The 25,987-nt window shown below is 37.7% G+C and overlaps 2 protein-coding genes across 5 annotated transcripts in view; both read left to right on the top strand.

Moving 5' to 3' along the window:
- si:ch211-261a10.5 (potassium channel subfamily K member 13) overlaps positions 1-3,763 on the top strand; it is a 5,866-nt gene extending 2,103 nt beyond the window's left edge. The window contains 3 exon segments of the mRNA XM_048159999.1: positions 2,767-2,840; positions 2,842-3,090; positions 3,092-3,763. Of these exon segments, the coding sequence (XP_048015956.1) occupies positions 2,767-2,840; positions 2,842-3,090; positions 3,092-3,709 (941 nt within the window). The 3' untranslated portion in view covers positions 3,710-3,763.
- A 5,044-nt stretch (positions 3,764-8,807) lies between these two features.
- Positions 8,808-24,741, top strand: calm3a (calmodulin 3a (phosphorylase kinase, delta)). Of its 4 annotated transcripts, XM_048160086.1 has the most exons (7): positions 8,808-8,984; positions 16,486-16,516; positions 18,534-18,610; positions 18,692-18,835; positions 19,563-19,669; positions 21,043-21,178; positions 23,184-24,741. In XM_048160086.1, the coding sequence occupies exons 3-7, from the start codon at positions 18,568-18,570 to the stop codon at positions 23,210-23,212; spliced, it is 459 nt and encodes a 152-aa protein (XP_048016043.1). In that variant the 5' UTR covers positions 8,808-8,984; positions 16,486-16,516; positions 18,534-18,567; the 3' UTR covers positions 23,213-24,741. The 4 variants fall into 4 exon arrangements, with proteins under 4 accessions (XP_048016043.1, XP_048016046.1, XP_048016045.1 ...); XM_048160088.1 differs by lacking the exon at positions 18,534-18,610 and having other exon boundaries at positions 8,816-8,984; XM_048160089.1 differs by lacking the exons at positions 16,486-16,516; positions 18,534-18,610 and having other exon boundaries at positions 8,813-8,984.
- The last annotated feature ends 1,246 nt before the right edge of the window (positions 24,742-25,987 follow it).

Below are 25,987 nucleotides of genomic sequence, written 5' to 3'. Positions count from 1 at the left end.
CTCTCAATCAGTCTATCTATCTGTCTATCTATCTATCTATCTATCTATCTATCTATCTATCTGTCTGTCTGTCTGTCTATCTATCTATCTATATATCTATCTATCTGTCTGTCTGTCTGTCTATCTATCTATCTGTCTGTCAATCAGTCTATCTATCTATCTATCTATCAGTCTCTCTCTCTCTCTATCTATCTATCAATCAATCAATCAATCAATCAGTCTATCTATCTATCTGTCTGTCAATCTATCTATATGTCTTTCTTTCTTTCTTTCTTTCTTTACAGTTTTTCTCAGTCGCTTTGGTGCATTTCTCACATCACTATTTACATTTGCACAACAGTTAGTTCAACCTCCACAACATTTAGTCATTTGTGCACATCATAGTAGCAGTTTCTCATTCCTTCGAACAAATTGCAAATGCTTTTGGACATGCATCAATTGCTTTCATACAACTCTCTGCTGTTTTATAACATTATCATTTGCTTATGTCATGTCAGTCAAAATTAACTATACTTGTGAATGCTGAATAGTCATTCCATATAAAACTAATAGTCCTCATTTCATTGCTTGAGTCATTACATACAAAAATGTTGAACTAGTTGTCAAAATCTGTCAAGCAAATTTTACACATTTTTTTAAAATCTTTTTTTCCTGAAAATGTCTCCTAAATTGAACAATTTCTCTCAAGTGAATCTCAACTTTCACTGATGAGAAGGGGTGTGTGAAGCATTAGTTGCAACCAATGATAAGCCACTTCTCTACAATCACTGTCAGAGGTGAATCCCATAAACCCCCACTTTACAAGCATATACGAACCAAGCAGGTGTACCATTTCTACAATACTGTGACACAGAAATGGAAGGTCAGCCTCATGGAAGAGGGGTAAGGTGCGGGGAAGAAGGGGAAGGGGACAAAACAGGGGAAGAGGAAGAAGAGGCCAAGTACATAGGCAGATCCCTGATGAAATCAGGGCTACAATTGTGGATCATGTTGTCAATCACGGCCTCACAATGGCTGAGGCTGGTTGAAGGGTGCAGCCAAATGTTGGGAGAACCACTGTAAATTCAATTATTCAAACATTTAGTCGGGAGAACAGGTGTGTATAAATGGACAGTAATTCAGCACTAAACAATCTGCACTGCTCTACTGTCATCGTGTCATACATGAAGCTTGCAGTGGGACAAGAACTTGTCACTGTACATTTTACATTTAGACGTACAGCTTTACTGCATCACACATTTAGTGTATTGTAGTGTACAGTAGTGTTACAGTAAAGATTTGCCATATGTACTGCAATATTGTTTACAGTTGTGCACAGCTCTACCCAAAGGGAGTTTATGTTTGTTGCAAATAAGGGTGTATTTTTTCTTTTGCACAATGCTGTGAACAAATTAGAATTGCAAAGAGCATATGCAGTAAAAATGTGAAACATACATATTCAGTGTCTTGTACTCAGTTACCTCACTAAATACAGTAATGTGTAACTTTACTGTATTTTTCAAATGGCTGTGCAAATAGTATATAGTGCTGTCTTGAGCATTTTCAGGTAGTGTCACCAAGATCTGACTTTTTTGCATTGGAAAACATTGACAGAGTAAACTGTCATAATGAAAACATGACAAAGCCATTTGACTATCTTGTTCATAAACAATGGTGTCAGGACTTTTCATCTTGATGACACTGACACTTTCATTGACACGAATACTTGCTTTTGAGGAATAACCTATCCATTTTGAGCAAGTGACATGCTTTTGCAGGTTATCAACTAGGTTTTGCAGTTTGTACTAATTGTTTTGAGAACTGCATTAACTGTTGTGCAAATTTAAATAGTGATGTGAGAAATGCACCAAAGCGACTGAGAAAAACTGTAATAAGGTTTTAGGACAACTTTGATGAAAGGTTTTGATCCACTTCAAATGTTGACTAGTGTATATATCATATAAACATATATTTTCCTACCTTTGACTTTCCATGTCATCTAATTGAAATTATTATTATAATTACAAAAAATAATAGGCTAATACAAGTTGTAATTACCGGTAAACATCTGTGTGAAGGTGGTATTTAGCCACTCAAGTAAGTCTCTTTATTGACATAAAGTCTATTTATTACCTAAATAACCTTTTCACTCCATACATCTGTCCCTGTTTTTGAAAAAGCTTACTAATATTTCTCCCACTTACAGACTCCATGTAGTCATTATCTTTGGAAGAAACAGCATGTTCATACATTTCAAGGTAGAATGGCTGTTTACACGTGATAACAATCTTTAACAATATAGTTTTATCAGCCTCTGAGCTTATCTTTAAGTGGTGAATAGCAAGAAAATCAATTTCCTGTTTCAAATCCCCAGAGCTCACATCATAATAGCTTTGTAATCATGGATACACGTAAGAAACTCTTAAAATGTACAATGTCCAATGTAAAGTGTAGTCTGTCAATATACAAAATGTGTCATCTTGCTTGCATAACACAACAGAAGATTACCTCAAGATTATTGAAAGAGACTCGAGGCTGATGAAAATCTTGATTTTGTTGTGGTAGAACAATATTTTTACCTTCTTGTAATTCCACTATGTCAAAATTCATTGTTTGTATACTATCATTCTGCTTTTCAGATTGAATTTGGAACAGCATATTACCAAACTAGAATTTCTACTCATAGTATATTTATATGGCAGAAATAAAAGTAGTATGTATGGGGAAAAAAAGCACTTATTTCGCCATGATTCTCTTTCATTAACTACATTTGTGTGCCCATATCAGGTTTTGGGATGGCAGCACCCGCTACCCTCAATGGAAAAATCTTCCTTATCTTCTATGGGCTGATAGGCTGCTCAAACCACCATCCTATTCTTCAACCTCTTTCTGGAACGCATGATAACGCTGATTACATTCCTCACACGCAGATGTCGGAAGCAAAAACAAAGGACAAAGCTGAGTAAAAAACATATTGTCCCACATTTAAACACACAACCAGAAAATGGAGATGGTCAGGAGGACTGGAAACCTTCAGTTTACTATGTAACACTCATTTTAGCAACAGTTGCGCTTCTGGTGAACTGCGGAGCATCGGGCCTGTACTCGGCTTATGGAGGATTGGAGCTACCCAGAGTCGATGTACTTCTGCTTTGTAGCTTTCAGCACCATGGGTTTCGGGGACATGGTGAGCGGACAGAAGGCCCATTATGAAGCACGTTTAGTCTACCAGATAGCCAACTCTGTAATGATCATCCTTGGCGTGAGCTGCACATACTCTTTTTTCAGCGTCAGTGCCATCATCATCAAGCAGATGCTGAACTGGATTTTGTCCAAGCTGTTCAGTCTGCATTGCTGTCGGTCTCAGGGCTGCTGCTCTGTCACAGGTCTGAAAGTCAAAGAACCGGCCAATCAGCAGATCCAGAGCACAAGCAACCATCAAGGCACCTGTCATGTGGTCAAGGCCTCTCACCCTTCCAAGAGTAAGTGTAAGTGTGCCAGCACTGCAGTAGAAACCGTGTGCCAGAGCCAAGACACAGTGAAGAGTGGCCCAACCTTTGAACACGAAATCAGAGATCTGGAAAAACTGCCAAAGTATGATGCAGAGAAAGTTTTCAGTGCTGTCAGCAAGAACTGTCATCATCACAGTGTGCAGGAGGATGTGAGAACAGTTACACTGTCAAATCATCAGCAGCAAGAGACAAACATTAATGCAAAACCCATACTGTAAAACTATACTGGTAATTTAAAACGATACAGTAGTTCACCCAAAAATGAAAATTCTGTTTACTCACCCTCAATTTGTTCCAAACCTGTATGAATTTCTTTCTTCTGATGAACTCAAAAGAAGATATTTTGAAGAATGTGGGTAACCAAAAAGTTGATGGACCCCATTGATTTCCATAGTATGGGGAAAAAAATACGATGGAAGTCAATTGCCAAACATCAACTGTTTGGTTGCCCATATTCTTCAAAATCTCTTTAAAGCTGCAGTCCGCAACTTTTTTTGATTATCCAAAATCTATTTTTGAGCAAGTACATAACCAGCCAGTGTTCAAAACTATCTAATTATCTTGTCTCGATTCACAACAGTAAGCTTCTAATAATGTTTTATAATAAGAGCGACATGGCAGGATTTCCACTGGGAAATTTGAGCATGCAGCATTTCCTCTGTGTGTCATTACATCACGTCCGTAAACAGAAAGGAAGGAGTCCCGTCGAAGAGGCTAGTCAGTTATATCATGTGAGGATGCTGCCGGTAGCTGCACATTTACAGCCTTTTCTCACAGCAGCTGAAATAATTAAACTTATCATTTTGATGGCGGATTGTAATCCAGAAAGATCCAAATGACAATCATCAGTGACAACTGGAGATTCAGCCCGTAACACTTTGGACTGTGGAGTGGCTACAGGAATTGAAATCTACAGGTAACGCTAATACACACTAAATACACGCAATGCTGGTGTTGTTAACAATAACAATTTGAGAACAATATAACAGTAATAATAATTTGCACGGTTTGGCATGATCTGAGCTAAGCGATCGTTAGATTTAATCATCATTGGCAGCGTGATTTATTGTAGGCCTAATGCTTTTTTCCTCAGTTGGTCAGAACAAAAGTGGCAGACATGTTACTTACTTGTTCAGATGATATTTTCCAGTGAAAATTCTTATATTGGTCATACTTTCAAGATGTAGAATCTGTGATTCTGAAGTTCAGTATCCACACCGGTGCCGTGACTGACAGCAAACATTAGATTCATCCGCGCTGACGAGCTGTGCCGAGGCACAACGCACGTACAGATAACTGTTCCGCATATGATTGCAATCGCATGTTTCAAACAGAGATGGCGACAAAGAGGAAAAATCGCGGACTGCAGCTTTAAGTAAAATAATTGTAAAAATGCGGTAAAAACCTGTAAATGGTTACTATGTGAAAATGTGAATTAGATTTAACAGGATAATGAATTTAAAGGTCCCGTTTTTCGTGGTTTTTTGAAGCTTTGATTGTGTTTATAGTGTGCAGTATAACGTGTTCATGTTTCGCGTGTAAAAAAACACAGTATTTTTCACATAATTTACTTATCTGTATACCGCTGTTTCCACTGTCATAAAAACGGGCTGATGACTTCCTTGTAGTTCCATGAAGTCCCTCCTTCAGAAATACGTAACGAGTTCTGATTGTGCCAGCGGTTCCTGTGTTGTGATTCGACAGCAGCTTAGCGAACCCCAGAGCGAACCTTGCCCGGAAAGGTCACGCCTCTTACCATAACGTGGAGATGCACACGCTCAGTGTTATTGTAAACATGTCTTTAATTTTACCCTATCAATTTGAGCCGGAATCAGACCCGGTGATTGGACTGCGGGATGAAAATAACAGCGTTTCGACGACATGGCGACAAACACACTCTACAAACGCAACTCTTGTGTATTCCTGTGGGCGGAGGTTAGTCAAAAAACTGTTTTAGTGACGTCATTAAAGAAGGAAGTAGAGGGATGTAGTCCAAACTGGCCGTTCGATGTAGGCGACTTCTGTTAAATAAAATATCTCGCTTGGCATTGAATTTTGAGCTTTAAAATTTTACAGATTTTATTTATACTCTAACAACAACATTACACACTAACTAAAGTTTGAAACATGGGATCACGAAGAACGGGACCTTTAAAGCTTCGGTCTGTAAATTTTGCCTCTTTGTCGCCATCTCTGTTTGAAACCTGCAATTGCAGTTATTTGCGGAATTATCATCTTCACGTGGGTTGTGCATCGGCACCGGCTCATCAGCGCAGATGAATCTAATGTTTTGAGGAGAATGTTTGCTGTCAGTCACCACACTGGTGGATACTGTACTTCGGAATCACGGACTGTAATCTTGGAAGTATGACCAAAATAAGAATTTGCACCAGAAAATGTCATCTGAACCAGTAACATGTCTGCCACTTTTGTTCTGACCAACTGAGAAAAAAAAGCATTACAATAAATCGCGCTGCCAATGGTGATTAAATCTAACGATCGCTTAGCTCATATCACATCAAACCGTGCAAATTATTATTATTGTTATACTTTGTTCTCAAACTGTTAATGTTAACATCAGCATTGCGTGACTGTGTATTTAGTGTGTATTAGTGTTACCTGTAGATTTCAATTTCTGTACAGTTTCTAAAGTTAATTTATTCCAGCTGCTGTGAGAAAAGGCTATAAATGATCCGTCACCTGCAGCATCCTCATGTGATATAGCCTACCAGCTGCACTCCTTCTTCATGTAAACAGATGTGACGTAATGACGCAAAGACAAAAGGTGACATGCTCGAATTTCCCACAAAAACCCACCAGCACCACTTGAATTAGAAAACATTATTACAAGCTTATCATTGTGAATCGGACTAAGGTAAGGAGATAGTTTTGAATACTGGCTGGTTATGTACTTGCTCAAAAATTGATTTTGGACAATTTTTAACCTAAAAAAAAGTTACGGACTGCAGCTTTAATTTTACTTGGAAATAATAATATGTGAATTATCTTTTAATTTAGGGTGAACATCTATATTGTATATTTAATATGTGTACTTTTACAATAGAAATATTGTTAAAATCAGGTTTTATATTATTTCACAGTATGTGAAAGACATTCTGATCTAAATAATATCTCCCAAGTTGTGATGGGAATTGTCACATGATTAGTATTTGTAAAACAGCAATACTTTGTTGGGACTTTACAATACGGTTCTGCTAGTCAACATTAGTACACTGCATTATTTAACATGAAATGACAATGAACTTGTAAAGTGTTTATTAATCTCAGTTAATGTTAATTTTAACATTTACTAATACATTATTAAAACCAAATGTTAATATTGTTTAATGAACCTAAGCTAACATGAACATACAATGACAAAACATTTTTATTAACTACATTAAATAATTGGATCTTATTGTAAGGTGTTTCCAAAATGATATTAAATTCATCAAATAAATAAAAAATGAATGAATCAGCAAATTAATATAAATTAAATAAGTAGTCATTTGTTTGTGTCACGTGTCTTCTGTTCTTCTGTTTTCTGAGACCCTTGTTTTAAGTTTTCATGGATTCTGAATTTGTATTTTGTATTCCGTTGTGGTTCAATTCTCACTTCCTGTAGTTATGTATCATACTCACCTGTTTTTTGTTTAGCTCCATTGTTTATGTATCCCTCTTTTTCATCAGTTCATTTATTGTTGGTTCTAGTTTTAACATGTTGTAAAACAGTTCCAGTTCTATTCCTTGACTACAACTATTTTTTATATGTTGGTTCAGAAAAAAAAACGCTTTTTATTTTTAATGTTTTAATCTTAATTAGACTATTTGAGAAAAATACTTGGCCAGATAAATGATAGGTATGTTTGACTATGCAAAAGTTAATAGGCCAAAATGCAGTTACAATGATACGTGTAGTATACTAAAGACACTAGTTGTGTCCCAAATGACGCACTATACACCACGCACTTATGAACTATGTACTCATCCATATAGTGCACGAATTGTATAAGGTTATTTTGTCATTTAACAAGGGAGTCTGATACCCTCTCCACCTCTGCTACGTAATTAAAGCTGCGACAGTTGAGTGCATGAAGTGTCCAACATTACACATTTCAATTTTTTCCGTTAATTTAGTGCATCATCCGGGTATTTTAAGTGTACTTTTTTTTGTTTTTGGAATTTTCAGTGTGAACACACTACTTGCACTATTTATACTTAAAGGGTTAGTTCACCCAAAAATGAAAATAATGTCATTAATTACTCACCCTCATGTCGTTCTACACCTGTAAGACCTTCGTTCATCTTCAGAACACAAATTAAGATATTGTTGATGAAATCCGATGGCTCAGTGAGGCCTGCATAGCCAGCAATGACACAAGATCCATAAAGGTACTAAAAACATATTAACTAAAAACAGTTAATTTGAGTTCAGTGGTTCTACCTTAATATTATAAAGCGACAAGAATACTTTTTCCGCCCCAAAAAACCCCCAAAATAACGACTTTTCAACAATATAGTGATGGGCCGATTTCAAAACATTGCTTCGGAGCTTTACAAATCAGATCAGTGATTCGGAGCGCCAAATGTGATTTCAGCAGTTTAGCCGTTTGATAGGAATTACTAATTCGAAACAAAAGATTAATAGAAGCTTCATGAAGCAGTGTTTTGAAATCGGCCCATATAGATATTGTTGAAAAGTAATTATTTGTGTTTTTGGCACACGTGGTATTCTTTATAATATTAAGATAGAACCACTGAACTCACATGAACTGTTTCAAATATGTTTTTAGTACCTTTATGGACCTCGAATTTGAATGGTTTCAATGGAGGCCTCACTGAGCCATCGGATTTCATCAACAATATCTTAATCCGTGTTCCGAAGATGAACGAAGGTCTTACGGGTGTAGAACGACATGAGGGTGAGTAATAAATGACATAATTTTCATTTTTGGGTGAACTAACCCTTTAACAGTCGCAAATTAGGATAATAACTTTTCAAAAGAAGTGCCTACTCAGACAGTATATGCGACACCACCACAGATCAGATGTTTTTAGTCACATTTTCGGCTTTTATGTTATAATTACGACTTTTTAAAGTCAAAATATCGATTTAGTAGCCTATGGCTTAAGTCATAATTTCGACTTTTCGTCTCACTTCAGTTTGTTTCATTTCAATTCGCAGCGCTATTTATAATCCACCAAAGCAAAAGATAAACCACACAGTATGAGAGTGTAGCTGTGGGCGGCTCATCCTCACTCTCTCATAGCCTGCGGTAGCGCGGAGGGATACAGTGTGAATGAGACCAGAGCGCAGCGGCGGCGCATTACTACACCTCGATCTGCGGTCGGTTGGTTAGTCACTCACTCACTCACTCACACACGCACACACACAGGAACAGATCCTGCGTTTATACGCCAACAAATAAAACACAATCAGCTCTCTGCAGTTGATTTTACACACATCAATCGGACGGGCATTGCTTAACGATGGTGAGTACAGCCTGACGTTTATGTCGTATGGTTTTTCTTCCTAGCTAACGGTTTAGCCACTTTAGCATCCTGTCAGACAGTTTGACAGCTGATAATGGTTGTACTAATAATTTAGCTTTGTATTTACTGACGTAAAACGTAGTAAGAGTGTTTTAGCTTTACTGAAAGTGAAAATGTATCGCAATACATCAATGTTTTTATTTAAACAAACTGCTAATTAGCCAGTTAGGGCTATCCAACAGATGCACATCAACATGTGTTATGTATATTATAAGAAAATCACATACCAATCAATATGAATGAGTCTAAAAGAGATTTTTGGAAAGGCATAAATGAATAAATTAGTTCCGTTGCAGTTTAGCGCGTTCCCGCTACTGCTCTCGAGCCAGCTGAAGTCTGTCAATCACATGCGCACCAATTTCTGTATTAGGTTTCTTGCATGTTCTTTAATGATGTCGTTGTCACATTAGACTCTAGTTGTTGCAAATGCATGTGTGAAATGAAATGCACAGCATTGGCAGCTGTCTGTTAGATGCATTACTATTGCGAGTTTAGTATGTAAAGCATCATGCGTGTTGACTTCACGCAGTGCTTTGCTCATCTCGGTGTGTGAACACTACAGTGACTGGCTGCTAATTTTACTTGGGCTGAGCTCATTGCCTTTAACAGAAGGATAAGTGTGGGCGTGGTGGTGTAAAAATAACCATCAGCAAAGCATGCGCTCAAGTTCCTCATTTCTGGAAGAATCTGAATTTGTCTTAGCTTGCTTTGCCTCCATATATTTGCATTGCATGCACGTTCACAAAGTTTGCAAACGTCCTGCGGATACGAGGCTGTACGTTATGTCTGTTGCATTTGCCTGGGCCAAACTTGCAACATGTAGGGTAGCTGTTGCGCACTCTTTAGTAAAAAAAAATCTGCAGTTCAGCATCTCGCAGCCCCAGATGATCATATAGCTGTGTAAGGCATAAATATGAATGGAGTGGGCAGTGAAGTTGCATATTGCAGCAGGCTGAACTGCAGTGAAGGATCCTGGTTGTCCCCCTCCCCCCTTTCCCCCTGCATTGAACCAAATCATAGCTGGTGCAGCAACACGCTGACACTGAATCTGCAGTGCAGACCAATGGCGGACTTAACCAAAAAGTGAGGTAAGCAGCCACTTGGGGGCCTAAGGAATCAGGGGGCCCAAACAAATACCCAGAAGCCTATATAAATAATATATAACACATTCATTTTACATATACTTTTTTTGTAAATAGGATACCATCATTAAGATTTAATGTTGGTCTACGAATGAGGGTCCCTCCTAATCATGGATTAGTGGACCGTTCCATTAGTACTGCGTATGCGTGGGGAATTTTAAAAATTGTTGCCCCCTGAAATCGCTTTTTAAGGACTACAACAAACGGCTGGTAGGGACTACAGCGAGCTTCTTCCTGGGTTGGTGACATCACAAACCCCAAAATTTGCATAAACCCTGCCCCCGGGAACACGCAACAAAGGGGGTGAGGCCATGTTGGGCTGCTTTAGAGAAGAGGAAGAGTTGTTACCATTTCGTTATTTTTACGCCGGACTGTTTCACAAACAAGGGTCAATTCAATGCTGGATTTGCACAAAAGATTAACATGACGGCATGTTAACATTGAATCAACTCCACAACAACTACATAAATTTATCCACTAACCATTCAGAAACGTTCTAAAAGTTGTAACTTCTTCCTGAGTCTTTCCATCAGTGTCCGACTCCGGTTTGAACAATGTAAGGCTGAACACCGTTTACTGACAATTGTCATTTTGGCTGCGTGAGATTCTCCAGCTTTGTTGTTGTTGAGCAACTGAGGCGCGAGCTGTTAAAGCGCCGCCCTCTTCTGGAAAGGGGGCCGGGAGCAGCAGTTCATTTGCATTTAAAGAAGCACACACAAAAATGGCGTGTTTTTGCTCACACCCAAATAGGAGCAGATCTGTGGGCATTTTGAGCTGAAACTTCACAGACACATTTTGGGGACACCAGAGGTAGGGCTGCACGATTTATCGTGATAAAATCGCACGCGATATGGCAAAGGCTGCGATTATTTAACGCGTGGCTTGTCAGAGCTGTACGGCTCTGTGATCAGTAGTAAATGCTTCTCCATCTGAAAGCCAGAGGGCGCAGAAAATCAAAATATGCCCTGCAGCAGAAGAAGATAACATGCATCATATCGCTGTAGATGAATAAACAGAAGATTGAAACGCTTTGATTAATTAAACATGACTAATAAACACAAGACTGCCTTATTCTGTGTAAGAAGTCACATCATCTCACAGAAGGACGCTCAACTGTTGTTATGAAGTGAGTTTGTAGTAAAAACATGTTATTAAATGTTAATAAATGCTTCTCATGTCTGAAAAGAAGTTTGACGTGTGTTGCTTTTTCAAATGTACGTTATAAGCGACTCAAACTCTTAGTGCTTTCAGATGGATTAGCATTTGGAGCCATACTTCATTGACAAGCCGCGCATAAAAAACAATCGCAGTCTTTGCGATTTCATAATCGCGTTTAAGCGATAATCGCATTCAAGTTCAATGTTATTTTTCGTATCGTACAATATATCGTGCAGCCCTAACCAGAGGCTTATATTACATCTTGTAAAAGGGGCATTAAAGGTCCCCTTTAACACTGCTTGTGTGCTGTTTGCATCAGATCTGTGTTATTCATATCCTTGAAATCCTGTAGAATTCAATCAGATGACAACTTCAAAACTCTTAAAGCGTTTCCAATTTTCTGTGCCTTATGCATTAGATGTTCAGTCAGTGGTCCATGGTTGTGACGTCTGAGGCTGAGACTAGGAAAGGGCTGTTTAATTTATTGTTACAGGGCTCAACAGTAAAAACTGCCCGATGGCCCGGGGCCGACATGAACGATGCTCGGGACAGTTGACGGACATGTCTGACCCGATCGGGCCAGTGCTGCATCATAACGAAAGTTTATCATTTGCATGTGTTTTTAAGCCTTGCCAGTTTAAAAATTCAAGCGCAAGATGTGGAAAAGAACTCAATTTGCTACTCGTGTGCTGTGTGAGAAGTTTTGTGCGTGCACACATCCCGAGTGCACGGATAGCCACTTCTCAGACAGCGCGTGAATACTTAATTGAGTTCTCTTTCATGTCTTCTTGCACCAGAACGGGCAAAGTCACATGTAATTGCTTGCTGAATAAACTAGTAAACCTAGTCAGTTATGGCTTAAGTGAACGTAAACAGTCGAGAAAGAAAACTATATTCGATTCAGGCATTAGCTCTTAAAGTGACTGAAGTCTAATATTCCTGCTGCTGTCTGTGTTTTTAATGTTTTTACAACAAAGAAAAATATCACTTACTGCTTTTGACTGAATAACTTTTCTAACTTTAATAAGGATTATTCTATATTTAATTTATACAGTGAAAGACTATGCAGTGTTATTTTAGATTTGCTTACTGTTAGACCTACCTGAAAATCCTGAAAAGCACAATTTATTTCATTTGTATGTTTGTGCTATTGTATTTATTTATGGTATTGCAATCATTTGCTCTTATTTTATTACTGGCTGTTTACCTGTCTTTAATAATATTTGAGATCTATATTAGGTAGGTTTTGTTGTGGTATCAAATTTGGAATCGAGTATTGAGAAATGTCACTGGTATCTGAAATTTGGTGTCATAACCTTATTTTTTAAGGTTGCATGGGTCAAACACCGTACAAACAATAACTATTTTCATTTACATATTTATTACTTTTTTGTGGTGAGGCCAGTAAAAATTTTGGCAGGGCAAGTAAAATTTATCCACTGGGCCAGTTGAAATAATCCTCGGTGTAGAGCATTGTGTTTATTATTTAATTTGTACATTTAGTAAATCTTTAATTTGTGAATTCATTTTTGTTATTTCACATTGATAAAATACAACATTTACAGATTACATTACATGAAGATTTGGCATATAGTACTACAGTTGTAGTAAAGTGGTTGAGTGTTGTGAGAAAGAGACTGCAAAAAAAGGTTTACAAGAATAAAAGAACTTAGTAGTTGGTGTGTCGGGGACCTTAGGGCCTCCAAATCTGGTGCAGACACTAGGGATGGGTATCGATACAGATGTCCCGATTAGATTTGAATTCACAAGTTCTCAATTTAAAGGGAATGGGAGATGGCACTCTGATTGGTTTATTGCATGTTATGCCCAAAACACACCCATGACTCATTAAGAGACAACCCTTTTGGACCATGCACCTGCTGCTCTAACCATTTTTTCTGTCGTTAAACTAGCAAAAGAGGATTCGGACATGCCCTAAGTGCACCTGCACCATGTGCTTCAGACCGTGAGATTAGATCATTATAATAGGGCCCATTATGTAAAATTTTTGTGGAAAAAAAAAAAAAAAAAGATTGAGTTGTGGCTTTTGAGAATCAATATTAAATCTAACACATTTTAAGCATTTTTTTTTTCCCAGCCCTAGCAGACACGCAAGCATACTCTTGCTCATCAAATTGGAATGCAACTCGGAAAGGACTCTTGTTGCATGACAAACATTTGTCCCCTCATGCTCCACTTAATCCACAGTAATTGCTGCAGTCATTGAAATGCGGTAACGGGCCTGAGAAGCAGCGCGCAGAATATGTTAGCCGGCAGCAACAGAGACGGCAGCCCACCTGCATCCAAACCAGGCATTTAACCATTCAAAAGTGGAAACACAAACTAAACACCAACCGCATCCTTCAGAGGCCATATTTATTTTTTAGTTCAACTGTCACAGAATTGAACACATAGGATTGTAGGATATCAAAGGCGGTGAAGGATACATGCTGCCTTCAAAAATCAATCAGATGAAGGCACCTCAGTAGACAGGATATGACACGAGCATTGGATTCAGATGTGCCTTTCTGTTGCTTTTTTCCCAGCTTTTAGACACAGCCTCAATCTGAATGAAGGGCTGTCATTCCTTTGCACTAGCCTAAAGTTTGAGTAGTAGATTTTGTTTGTCAAGGCAAGCACCTCTATTGTTTGTACTCAGGATCACTCATGATTAATTTTCACAGAGTTTTACAGAAAATTGAACAAAGTAATCAAATGTAAAATAGCACTGCATAGTCTTCACTGTATAAATTAAATATAGATTAATCCTTATTAAAGTTGCAAAAGTTGTTCAGTCAAGAGCATTGAATGTTTTTTTTGTTTTTGCAGCGAGTCTGTTGTTTCATTAACATTAAAAACACAGACAGCAGCAGGAATATTAGGCTGCTGTCACTGTAAGACTAATGCATGGATCCAATATACTGTTACACACGTGTTTACTTTCCCAACATTTTTTACATTCACTTAAGACATAACCGACTGCTTACTAGGAGACTCGCCAAGCAGGGCATTTTGACATAGGCCTAATTTTGTGTGAAATTGTCTGTTCAAGCACAAGATGTGAAAAAGAGCTTAATTCAGTATTCACGTGCTGTCAGACGCAAATTTCTGGGCACGTGCTTCGATTGTGGGTGTACAAAAAAAATACGCAAGTTATCTTTTGCGTCTTCTTGTGCTTGAATGTTTAAATAGGCAAGGCTTAAAAACACATGCAAATAATAAGCTTTCATGACGACGCAGCACTGTGCTACCGTAAAATTATGCTACCGTTCTGTCTTGCGGTCCATATGGAAACATGCTGCAGTCCGCCATTTGAATATCAGTGGTTTAGCTCGTATAAAACATCTAGTAGCCTATAATTCGTTTGGCGTTTTTTGCATAATAAAATCTTTACTGTTTAAATTGTTCATTGAACTGTTTTGAATGTAATTTATATTGTGATCGGGAAAAACGTAATTGTTATTTTTACCTAATCAGAAAAAGCAATTAATTATTTGAAGTAACTGCGGAAATTGAAAGCATGCATTGGACTGGGCGATATAGTGTGATTAATTAAGATGTTTTTTCGCGGGCGGATTGAGGGGGAAGGGGGAGAATTAATGATGTCGACTCAACATTGTGATGTCTGTCAATTGTCGGCGATAGACGATGCCATCGTCCAATCAGCCCAACCCTAGAGGGCGCTCTCTGCCAAGCTACGGTGCGTAAATCTGAGCGGGCAATGAAATTATATCTGCGCTTAACCTTTTTTATCTCTAACTCTATTACAGACGACTGAAATCGTACAGTTTACTAGCCATTGGCTAATAAAATACATTTGTAGTCACCTCTAGTGAAATTTGTTTGTATATGTGACTGATTTGCTGGCATTGTAGAGGGTTGTATGGTTTGTTAAAAAAACGTATAGGCCTACCATATTTAATTTAATGACTAAAATGTCATGGTGTAACCGTCAAGAAAAAAGTAAAATAATTTTAACATTTTCCTTACACCTTGAATGTGAGTGTACACAACATAATTATTTTCAAAAAGCTTTTTTAATATACACACACTACCATTCAAGTCATCATTTACTCACACTGGTGTTGTTCTAATGCAGTATGCCCTTCTCTCTTTTTTTTGGACCACAAAAGGAGAAATTTAAAAATGTCCCACTCATGCTCGTCATGCTATCTTGACAATAAATGGTGACCAGCATCAAGCTTTTAAAAAAGATACAGAAGTATCACATGGTCCCATGCAAGACATGTCATATGTTCCAAGTGTTCTGAGTGCAATTAATAGGGTATGGTGAAAAACACACCCAATAAACACATAAATTAAAACATGCTCATCATTGAAAAGATGTGTTCAAGTCATTGCATATGACTTGCATATGAAATTAATAGATCCAGGACAAAAAATGAGCATCATGTCATTGACCCCATGCCTATTTGAGAATGATAAAGTGCCATTCACACTAACTATTTGACATTTTGAGTTTTGCATAGCTCATACACATCATGTTCAGAAAAGTCTAGTTCCTCTTGTTAGGCAGCACAAGACAGGATAGTTCCGCTTTTACAGTACAAAATTTGATTAGAGCCTGTGTGCTTCTCCTGTTATGGGGCTAATCATTTATATCAGCTGTTTTCTCATCTCACAAATGGCGAGCCAAATGTATTAAAGCTAAAGTCATTGCCTCGTATGTGGATGAGTCAGATCGATGTCCGCTGTATTCTCATAGATCATTTTACACCCTGTCCATTTTAAGCTCCAAGCTTTATGAATCACCCTCCTTTGAATACAAGACGGCGTGTTCTTCTGATGCCACTTTTCAGAAAAGCCACAGCTGAATCACGCCGAGTGAATCACGTGTACAGATGAATCCTCTCGTCTTTAATAATTGAATAATGAACTCCGTGTCAAAGAGAAGCGCAATCATTTTAAGTGTGTCGCATTCATGACCCCCTAAGTGGCACTGTCTAATTATAACTGCCGTGGATATTTTTAAAGGAGTATTTTTATGCATGTCCTTCATTATACTCATTTAGTCAGAGGTGTGCGTGTGCGAGCGCTGCAAAACTGGAGCTTGTCTGGTGGTGATGTGGCACTGAGATGATTGACTTCCTCTTTCTCTTTCTCTCTCTTTTCTAATGCAGGCAGATCAGCTGACCGAGGAACAGATTGCTGGTGAGTGAACTCTGATGGTCAGCTTCAAAATGGTCACTAATGCCACTAATGGTGTCTTACACAAGACATCATCAGTGCGCACACAAAGCAGAAGACAATCGCGTGCCTAGAGATGCTTATAAAAAATGTGCTGATAAATGGGATTATAATTAGGGCTGCCCCCTAATAGTCGATTAACTGTTAGTCGACGAGAAGAGGCTTAGTTGACTAAAATTGGTATTAGTCGGTTAGTTGCAGAAAAAAGGAAGTGGCGAAATCACGCAGTCTGTGACGGACAGATCGTTAATGACAGGAAATCCAAACATTCGCCTATCATTCATCATTCGTCGACTTCTAATATGGCTTATCGCTCGAAACATGTAAATAGTAGCAACTTTACAAGTACGTTAACCTAGATAAATGTGTGCTATTATTTGGTGCATATCCTGTTTGTGTGGAGTTACTGCATGACATGGAGGCGCCGGTGCGATCACTTGCATTTAACTTAAAATTCTCTGTCATTTTTGGTTATACAGATAAGAATAATCCAACATTCGAGACTGTAAATGGTTTGCTTTTATTTCTGTAAACTCACAATAACAACAAAATGTTGTGCTTTTGTAAAATAATGAAAACAGGATGCACTTTCTGACGTCTCGGTTTCAAGTGAACTTGAGCAAAAATGAACCAAAACTCAGCATTTACTTGCCTCATAGACATGAGAAATACATCTGTGAAAAGCTTGAAAATGTCTACTTTTAAGTGAAACCGGTTTAAATCTAAAACAGATATTCTCAGATTACATAATCCATATGAAACTTGCATATAGGCACGTCCACTACTGCATAGATGATGAGTCAGCATCGTCGACTTCATCTCTGCAGCTACTAGATTATCAATAAATTATTCAAATGTTCAGACAGTCTCCTGTTTTTCACGCCACATTCATAATCATTACATTTGCCGGTGCACTGCTGCAAGCTTTATGCGTGCGTTTGAGCGCTGATTAGGCCATGTATTATATATAGGTGATTAAAGTCTCATTATTGTTTTATATGGTTTATTAATATAAATGTGCGATTAGTTGACTAATTGCTTAAATGCTAGTCGACTAGAAAAATTGAGTCGAGGGCAGCCCTAATTATAATGTCTGAAGATGTTAAGACAGCGTCCCACTAGCTGACTCCAAGCATCTCGATTAAGAATAGAAAAGGGTTGACAGACTAATTCAATGCCCAATATTTTTTGAGATTGATTTTCAAGGAATATCAGCTGAACAAACGTCCAGTGCAGTTATTTTTGATCAGGGAGGCTGGACCCACTAGGGGGCCACAAGATGGCTTAAAATGATTTAAAAAAGACATTAAAATAAGCTAAACGGCTAAAAAGATATAAACAAGCATGCTATTTATTATTTCAATTCATTCCCTTAGCAATGTAATTTTTATTTTAAACCAGGGTTCCCACTTCCCACAGACTTGAAAAACCTGGATATGTGAGGGAATATTAAAAGCTAGACCTGAAAAAGTTCTTAAGTCATGAGAATTTCTGGAATGTATTTCATAAGTTATATTTTTTTTTTTTGGGTAGAAATTGCTGAGAAGTTGCTGTTTGTGAGTAAAAAAATAAAAAGGTCTCCCGAAACAACTGGGAAAATCATGTAAATTAACTTGTGATAAAGATAAGAGCCATGAAGAACAAGCCATTCTTGAAACTTCTGGAATTATTTTGTTTAATCATTTAAATATATTGCTATGTGTAGTTTCTGTAAATAATATAAAATAACAAACAGTTTTGTCATTACAGCAGAAATATAGAAATATCTTGGCCTTTGTACCACTGGTCTAGTGGGATGCTGACCTTACAGTGGTTGCACAGAAAAGACTTTGCACTCCTCTAATTTTCATATGTTTAACAGTGTGTAATTTGCTGCTTTAAAGCCTTAACTTTGTGCATAAGTTGTAATCGGTAACTATGAGGATAAGTGGTAAATTATGTTCTGATTGACACATGATAATGCTGCTTTCACTCTTTGCAGTATACTGTTGGTAGAATGCAAATTTTCTTTATGCATGGAGTACCAAGATGACCTACTTGCCAAAGAGTGCAAAGAGGGTTAGACTTCAAAAATAAAGCTCCTTTGTCATTGCAGTGTACATGTACTGTACTTACTCGCATGTTTGTAATTCAAAACAGAGTTCAAGGAGGCGTTCTCACTCTTCGACAAAGATGGCGATGGCACCATTACCACCAAAGAGTTGGGCACAGTGATGCGCTCATTGGGTCAGAACCCCACTGAGGCTGAGCTCCAGGACATGATCAACGAGGTTGACGCTGATGGTAACACTTTTGTAACATTCCACAGTTCTTTCTGTTTGATACGATTATGTTTGTCCACATATGTTACGTGGGTTCTTTTCATCCACATCAACGTACAATACAGTACCCTCCAAGATCAAGGGTGTCAAATCCTGCTTCTGGAGGGCCACTATCCTGCAGAGTTCAGCTCCAATCCTAATCAAACTCACCTGAACCAACTGAACAAGCTCTTCTGGATTACTAGAAACTTCCAGGCCAGTGTGTTGGAGCTGAACTCTGCAGGATGTTGATCCTCCAGGAGAATGATTGGACACCCCTGTCCTAGATCAGGCAGGTGTTTTTTTCATGAGGGAAGATTAGCATTGGCAAGGATCGCCCTGTGAGTCATGTAAAAAATTCTATGTATAAATGCAACGGTGTTAGGCACAAAATATGATTTACTTCAGTGGCGACTGCTAGTGACAAACATAAACAGAGCAATGCATTGATGCATTCCAAATCAATCAACGAGGTAGACTGTCATCGATTATGTCTTCTCGCCGTTCTAGCCCTAGTTTAGAAGTTGTCAGGAAGATCTTGACATAAGCTTGTCAAAGTTTGCAAAGTTCATGGCATCGAAACTTTGAAAGATATTGAAGAGGATTGCCTGAAGCAGATTCATTGGTGGAAGGATATGAAGATGATTTTTTTTTTTTTTTTCATTTTATTTTGTGGTAAATGGCAACAACATGGTACTGTCTGTCCACAGGCAATGGAACTATAGACTTCCCAGAGTTCCTAACCATGATGGCGAGGAAAATGAAGGACACGGACAGTGAAGAGGAAATCCGAGAAGCTTTCAGAGTCTTTGACAAGGTGAGGAAATGTCTCCATTAACAGCAGCTGCCATGAACTTGAAACCTGATTAAGCACTGAACCGTTTCATGAAATGTAATCATGAAGAATCTTAATGAATGTACAAGGTTTGAGCACAAGAATGCACCAGGTGAACCCAAAACCAGATAAAATAGATTTTCTTAAAAATGATCAGTCAACTAGTCATCCAGGCAATCCACTGACTAGCTGATTTTGAAACTGTAGCTGATAGCATGTGAAGTGTTACATAAGGACTGTGCAGGTGTGTTTTCCAGACAGTGGGTTAGATTATTCACCATGTGGGCACAGGCTGCATCAGGCCGTTGGCATAAGAGCGTGCTTCAAACGGCTTCAGTTGCTTTTGGGTTCTCTTGATTGCTTTTCCACTTGCTTTGAACTAGGGATGGGCATTTTGTAGTCCGATACTTGAACACAAAATCAAGTAATCAAAAAAAATAAATTTAAAACCTTTAGTATAAGATAAATGAAATCACATTTTTATTATTTCATGTGTCCTTATTCAGAATAAAAGTCGACTTCTTAAGACTCAGATATATACTTCAAGCAAAATTGAAGAAAAAATGGGTGTGATGTAATTTCGAACAAGATCTGACCAAATAAAGGTGTTTTGGAGTTTGTTTCAGTGGTTGGAAAACCACTCGTCAGTGCAAACTTTCAACAGAAAACTTTCAATAGCATAATAGGTGGGTGTGGTCTGAGGCTCCACCTTCTTTGATGTGGAAATCTTTACTTGCATCACTTTATTTTTTTTTTACACCATGTAAGTGGATCCTCATCCAGTGAGATGCTTGACTTTAAAGGGTTAGTTCACCCTAAAATAAAAATTACTCATGCGTCGGGCTGTTCACATGAACAGCGTTGGCCAATATTGAGTCGATGTCCTAGTAATATAAACTAGTTAATAGTGAGAAATGTACTAAACTAAATTGTTACTGAACAAATATACCAGTTGGAATCAAAATATTGCCACACATTTGGACGTGTCTGAAAACACGTCATCACCTCTCACCACCTCAACGTCTCATATCCACAGTGACAGCCAATGCATTCAGAGATTTAGGAGGGCGTCAGTGGGAAATTGATGCTCATGGCTGGCAAAGGAAATTTCAGTAGTTGAGCAGCTGGTGCAGAGCCAGTACTCTCACACATCCTTGGTTTGAAAAGCCTTTTGTAGGCGTGTTGAATTTCTGCAGTTTTCAGTAGATTCTGTAATAACAGTTGCAGATGTCCAATTCATCAGTTTGTAGTTACATTTAGTTACTTTTAACCTTACCTTGGTGGGAAAAAGCAACATTTCCCAGTACACCACAAAAGAACCTGATGTGTAATGAGGCATAATATTCTCTTCTCAGGATGGAAACGGCTACATCAGTGCAGCCGAGCTCCGTCACGTCATGACCAATCTGGGCGAGAAGTTGACAGATGAGGAAGTGGACGAGATGATCCGAGAGGCAGATATCGATGGAGACGGTCAAGTCAACTATGAAGGTGAGCAGCTGTGGCGCATGTTCCTATTCATTAGGGAAAGTTTTTAGTTGTATTGCATAACCAGAATGACACTTTTATTCAAACTTATTTTATTCAGATGGAGGTTGTTCATGTTTACTGTTGTGTGAATTTGTTTTTAATTAGCCTTCCAGAGAAAGTGCTTTGACTTGTACTCATTTTTTTACACCTGCACTGAAGGTTCAACACATAAGTTCTAGAATGTGATGGTGTAATGAAAGCAGTGACAGTACATGGGTGATATAGCTAAAAATAGGAAGGACTTGTACCTGATAATTAGTGGTGTTTGCTAGGCAAGCACCAGGCTTGCATTCTCATTACTATTGCTATTTTGAATGTTTAAAGGATTAGTTCACTTCAGAATTAAAATTTCCTGATAATTTACTCACCCCCATGTCATGCAAGATGTTTATGTTTTTCTTTCTTCAGTCAAAAAGAAATTGAGGTTTTTGCGGAAAATGTTCCAGTGGACTTCAAAAGGGATCAACGGGTTGAAGGTCCAAATTATAGTTTCAATGCAGTTTCAAAGGATTCTACATGATCCCAGATGAGGAATAAGGGTCTTGTCTAGTGAAACGATTGGTCATTTTCTAAAAAAAGTAAAAATTTATATACTTTTTAACCACAAATGCTCATCTTGCACTGCTCTGCGATGCGGCGCGTATTATGTTATCGCGTTGGAAAGGTGCGTGAAAGACTAAGCAAAGACTAAGTCAAACAGCCTTTACAAAAAAGGTAAAATAACGATGTTGGATGAGTTTGAAGTTGGAGGAGAAAATGAGATGGAGTTTTTCACCCGACCACGGCACTTCCGCCTACGTCACGCATGACATTTCCAACGTGATTACGTAACACGTGGCACATCGTAGCGCAGTGCAAGACGAGCATTTGTGGTTAAAAAGTATATTATTTTTATTTTTTTATTTTTTAGAAAGTGACAGATCGTTTCACTAGATAAGACCCTTATTCCTTGGCTGGGATCCTGTAGAGCCCTTTGAAGCTGCACCAAAACTGTAATTTGGACCTTCAACCCATTGTACCCTACTGAAGTCCACTATATGGAGAAAAATCCTGGAATGTTTTCCTAAAAAACCTTAATTTCTTTTCAAATGAAGAAAGACAAACATCCTGGATGACATGGTGAGTCAATTATCAGAAAATTTTAATTCTGAAGTGAACTAATCCTTAAACCTTAAATATTAAACTTAAGATGCACAACTCATTCTATATATTTTATACATTATAAATACACTATCATTTAATGGTCTAGGGTCAGTTACATTTTTTTTCGAAAGAAATTAATCATTTTATTCAGCAAGGACTGAAAGAGAGAAATATAAATGTCTTAAATATTTCAACTTTCTATTCATCAAAGAATCCTGAAAAATGTTTCACGGTTTCCACTAAAATATTAAACAGCACGACTGTTTTCAAAATTGATAATCATAAATGTTTTTGAGCAGCAAATATTAGGATGATTTCTAAAGGATAATGTGACACTGATGCAAAGCTGAATTTTCAGGATCATTACTCCAGTCTTCACAGGAATAAATGACATTTTAAAATATATTTACATAGAAAACAGTTATTTTAAATTGTAATAATATTTCACAATATTATTGTTTTTACTGTATTTTTGATCAAATATATGCAATCCTGGTGCAAACCCCAAACTTTTGAGTGGAAGTGTGTATATGTGTATATATTTATTTAAAAAAGGTTGTTATATATATATATATATATATATATATATATATTATATATATTATATATATATATACTAAGTGATTACAGAAAAAAACAGTCCTTAAATGAACTTTCAAATAATAGAGCAACAGAAAATGGCCGAATGTTTGTAAAACCAGCACATTCTAACTCTATCAAATTCTTTCATAATATAAAGGAAAATCCATAGATTTTTTTTAAAGGTCAGTGTCAGGAATCATCATTAGATTACTATTATCTGTTTTTCTGTCTCTCTTCACAGAGTTTGTCCAGATGATGACTGCAAAGTGAAGGATTGTCTTATCCTGTATCTCTCTTTCTCTCTTACATTGCTTGTCCTACTAAGATCACTCTGTCTTTAAAAAGAAAAAAAATCTAAAGTTTACTTCAGAGAGTATTGGAATGTCAAATTCTGTGATCTCTTACCAAAAAAAATTTAGAAACAATTTGTGAAATATACTAGCACAATTGTCCCAGCAGAAGTGAATGGACCAAGCATAACTGCATGAGCCCTTTTGGAGCAAACGTCTCCAGACCTGACACAAATTTTGAGGACAGAACGTCACTTTAGTCGCACACGAGTTGAAGTCCATGCCTAGTACGGCAGCGTTTAAAATGCAGAGGACATCTCCTTTCATGAGTGTTCTTTCATCGCTCCAAAATAGAGTAAATAAATAAAAAAAACTATAATAATAATGCTAAAACATTGTGGTACTTAGTCCAGGGTCACAGTGCTGCCTTTAATACAAACTGAGCGAAATCTTTGCGTGTGACCCCTGTGGTGAAGCCATGCTTTTGTGTATTGCCTTCTCCTTTTAAAGACTCCAAACGGAACGGAAACTGGATGTTTATGAAGACGTACATATTGTAAAAACCCGACGTCATACTCATAGTCTGCAGTTTAATGGCACCGTACGACTTGAAGAGTGTCTTTATGGGCTATAAGGCATGTACTTGGTTGCCAGTGGTTCTCGTCAGCTGGTTTAAACCTTTATTTTAATGTGGGTTTTGTCTCTGATGACTTCAAACTTTGTGGGAGCGTTGAGATGCAAAGTATGTACAGCAGAATGGAAATGTGACAGAATAACGCAAATAGCATAACTGTAAAAATTATATAGTTGCATAGATAATCAGTGTTATGCTTTATAAATGTACTGTTCTGCAATATTAACGTCTGGTAAACTTTGCATTGCTTATTGTTATTCTAGTTAGCTCTGTGACTTTTGTTTGATCCATGGTCTTGAAATGTGCCATAATACTCGTAAGCCTCAACTTTCTTGCAAGAGGTCTTGTAGTCAACTAAGAAATATGTTACCAGTCTATGAATATACACACACAAATATCTATATATATTTGCACTTTGGTGTAGATTATACATTCAACCACAGAAGAGGAACCTGCTGCTGCTGCTTTTATGGCTCATATGTCTCCTGCTCTCGTGGGTTTGTCACACCTCTTGTTGTCAAGTGCTCCAAATTTCATTTGCGCTCCGCTTGCAAGACGACCGATAAAGGTGAAACTGTCGAACGGGGGGTGGATAGACGAGGTATTGAATTGTGTTTCTAGTAAGACCATGAAGGGCTTGTTATTGGTCTCATAATTGGGGTTTTTTTTTTTTTCCTAGCCAAAACGTATTACTCCTGTGGAAGAGCTTTACATAGCATATCTTACTCTTTTCTGGACTGTCTTGAGAGTTTCGTGTTGGCAGGGTTAGAAAATGAGCGACATGACGTGGGAATACTCAACATGTGAAATCTGTATGGATAATATGTGAAGTATGTATCAGTGTTTTCCAATAAAAATAAATGTATATGCATACACTTATGTGTTTGATGTTCATGTTGTCATAATGTGCGACTCTGACTTGTCAGGTTTTGTCATTAGCTCCAAGCTAATCCGCTCACTCATCCGAGAGGTCTCAAGCCGAATCTGACCTGTATTTGGGTTTAACACTTAGGATTGTGCTAGATAAAGCTGTAATCGGGGGTTAAATAGGGACGCATTTCCTTTTTCCTTTTGCATAGGATGTGCAATACAGAGTGGAATTTGAGAAGTTCACTCAGGGCATCTCAATAAGACCTCATTTGCACTTGCTAATTTAAAATATTTTATTGTAAATGCATCATTTTTAGAAGTGACAGCAAGTCTTGCATAACAAAAACAGTTATATTTACAGTTGTAAATTAGATGCGGGGTTAGCACCGTTTTTTTCTGCGTTCTGGTTTAGGGTTATGAAACCCTGCTCTGAAGCATCGCTTTTGCGGTGTTTACTCTGCATTGCTGTGCCAAACTTGTACAGTGTGAAACATTGTGGTGTTAGTATGTTACAACTAGATGCTTGGCAACCGACAACCAAGTGCCTTATATTCACGCACTTTGGGCAGTCATGGAAACACCGCGCGATGTATAAACAGTCATTTCTGCGTATGATAATAAAAATATCAAACGGCGATGGAAAATGTGACAATTGAAGTGAAGAAGAGAACGTCAGTCTTACCTTTATAGTTAGTGCCACTGATACAGCATATATGCAGATAAAGACTTTAACCCGGGGTTTAAGAATGTGCAGTGTGAAACGGTAGCTTATGAATACCCAGGATTAACGGTCAACACCAGGTATAGTATAAGCAGTGTGAAATGTGAATAAAGATAACCCAGGATTCTGTTTACCAGGGGTTTAGAATGACCCAGGGTTAACTATTTCAAGTGTGAAAAGCCCTTATTAGTGTGAGCCACTAGATTAGTGGGATTTTTTTTTTAATTAAATTTATTTGTTTGTTTGTTTTGAAGAAGCACCAAGGTTCCCATGGCCATAGAAACATTGATATATAGTACTGTATAGCTTAAAGGATTAGTCCACTTTTAAATAAACTTTTCCTGATAATTTACTCACCCCCATGTCATCCAAGATGTTCATGTCTTTCTTTCGTCAGTCGAAAAGAAATTAAGGTTTTTGAGGAAAACATTCCAGGATTTTTCTCCATATAGTGGATTTCAACAGGTTGAAGGTCCAAATTGGTCCAAATCCTCAAAAAAAAACACAACTGTATATGCTTTATAAACACA

This window comes from Megalobrama amblycephala, linkage group LG16 (assembly GCF_018812025.1).
Source record: "Megalobrama amblycephala isolate DHTTF-2021 linkage group LG16, ASM1881202v1, whole genome shotgun sequence".
In the NCBI taxonomy this organism is placed as follows: domain Eukaryota; kingdom Metazoa; phylum Chordata; class Actinopteri; order Cypriniformes; family Xenocyprididae; genus Megalobrama; species Megalobrama amblycephala.
Note: the sequence above shows the minus strand (reverse complement) of the source record. Positions and strands in the feature narration are given on the sequence as shown.

Excerpts from the sequence above, each read along its gene's own strand:
- calm3a (XM_048160086.1), top strand. The coding sequence starts at position 18,568 with ATGGAGTACCAAGATGACCTACTTGCCAAAGAGTGCAAAGAGG. Across the intron at positions 18,611-18,691 it reads TGCCAAAGAGTGCAAAGAGG|AGTTCAAGGAGGCGTTCTCA; the intron begins GTTAGACTTCAA and ends AATTCAAAACAG. Across the intron at positions 19,670-21,042 it reads CTTTCAGAGTCTTTGACAAG|GATGGAAACGGCTACATCAG; the intron begins GTGAGGAAATGT and ends TTCTCTTCTCAG.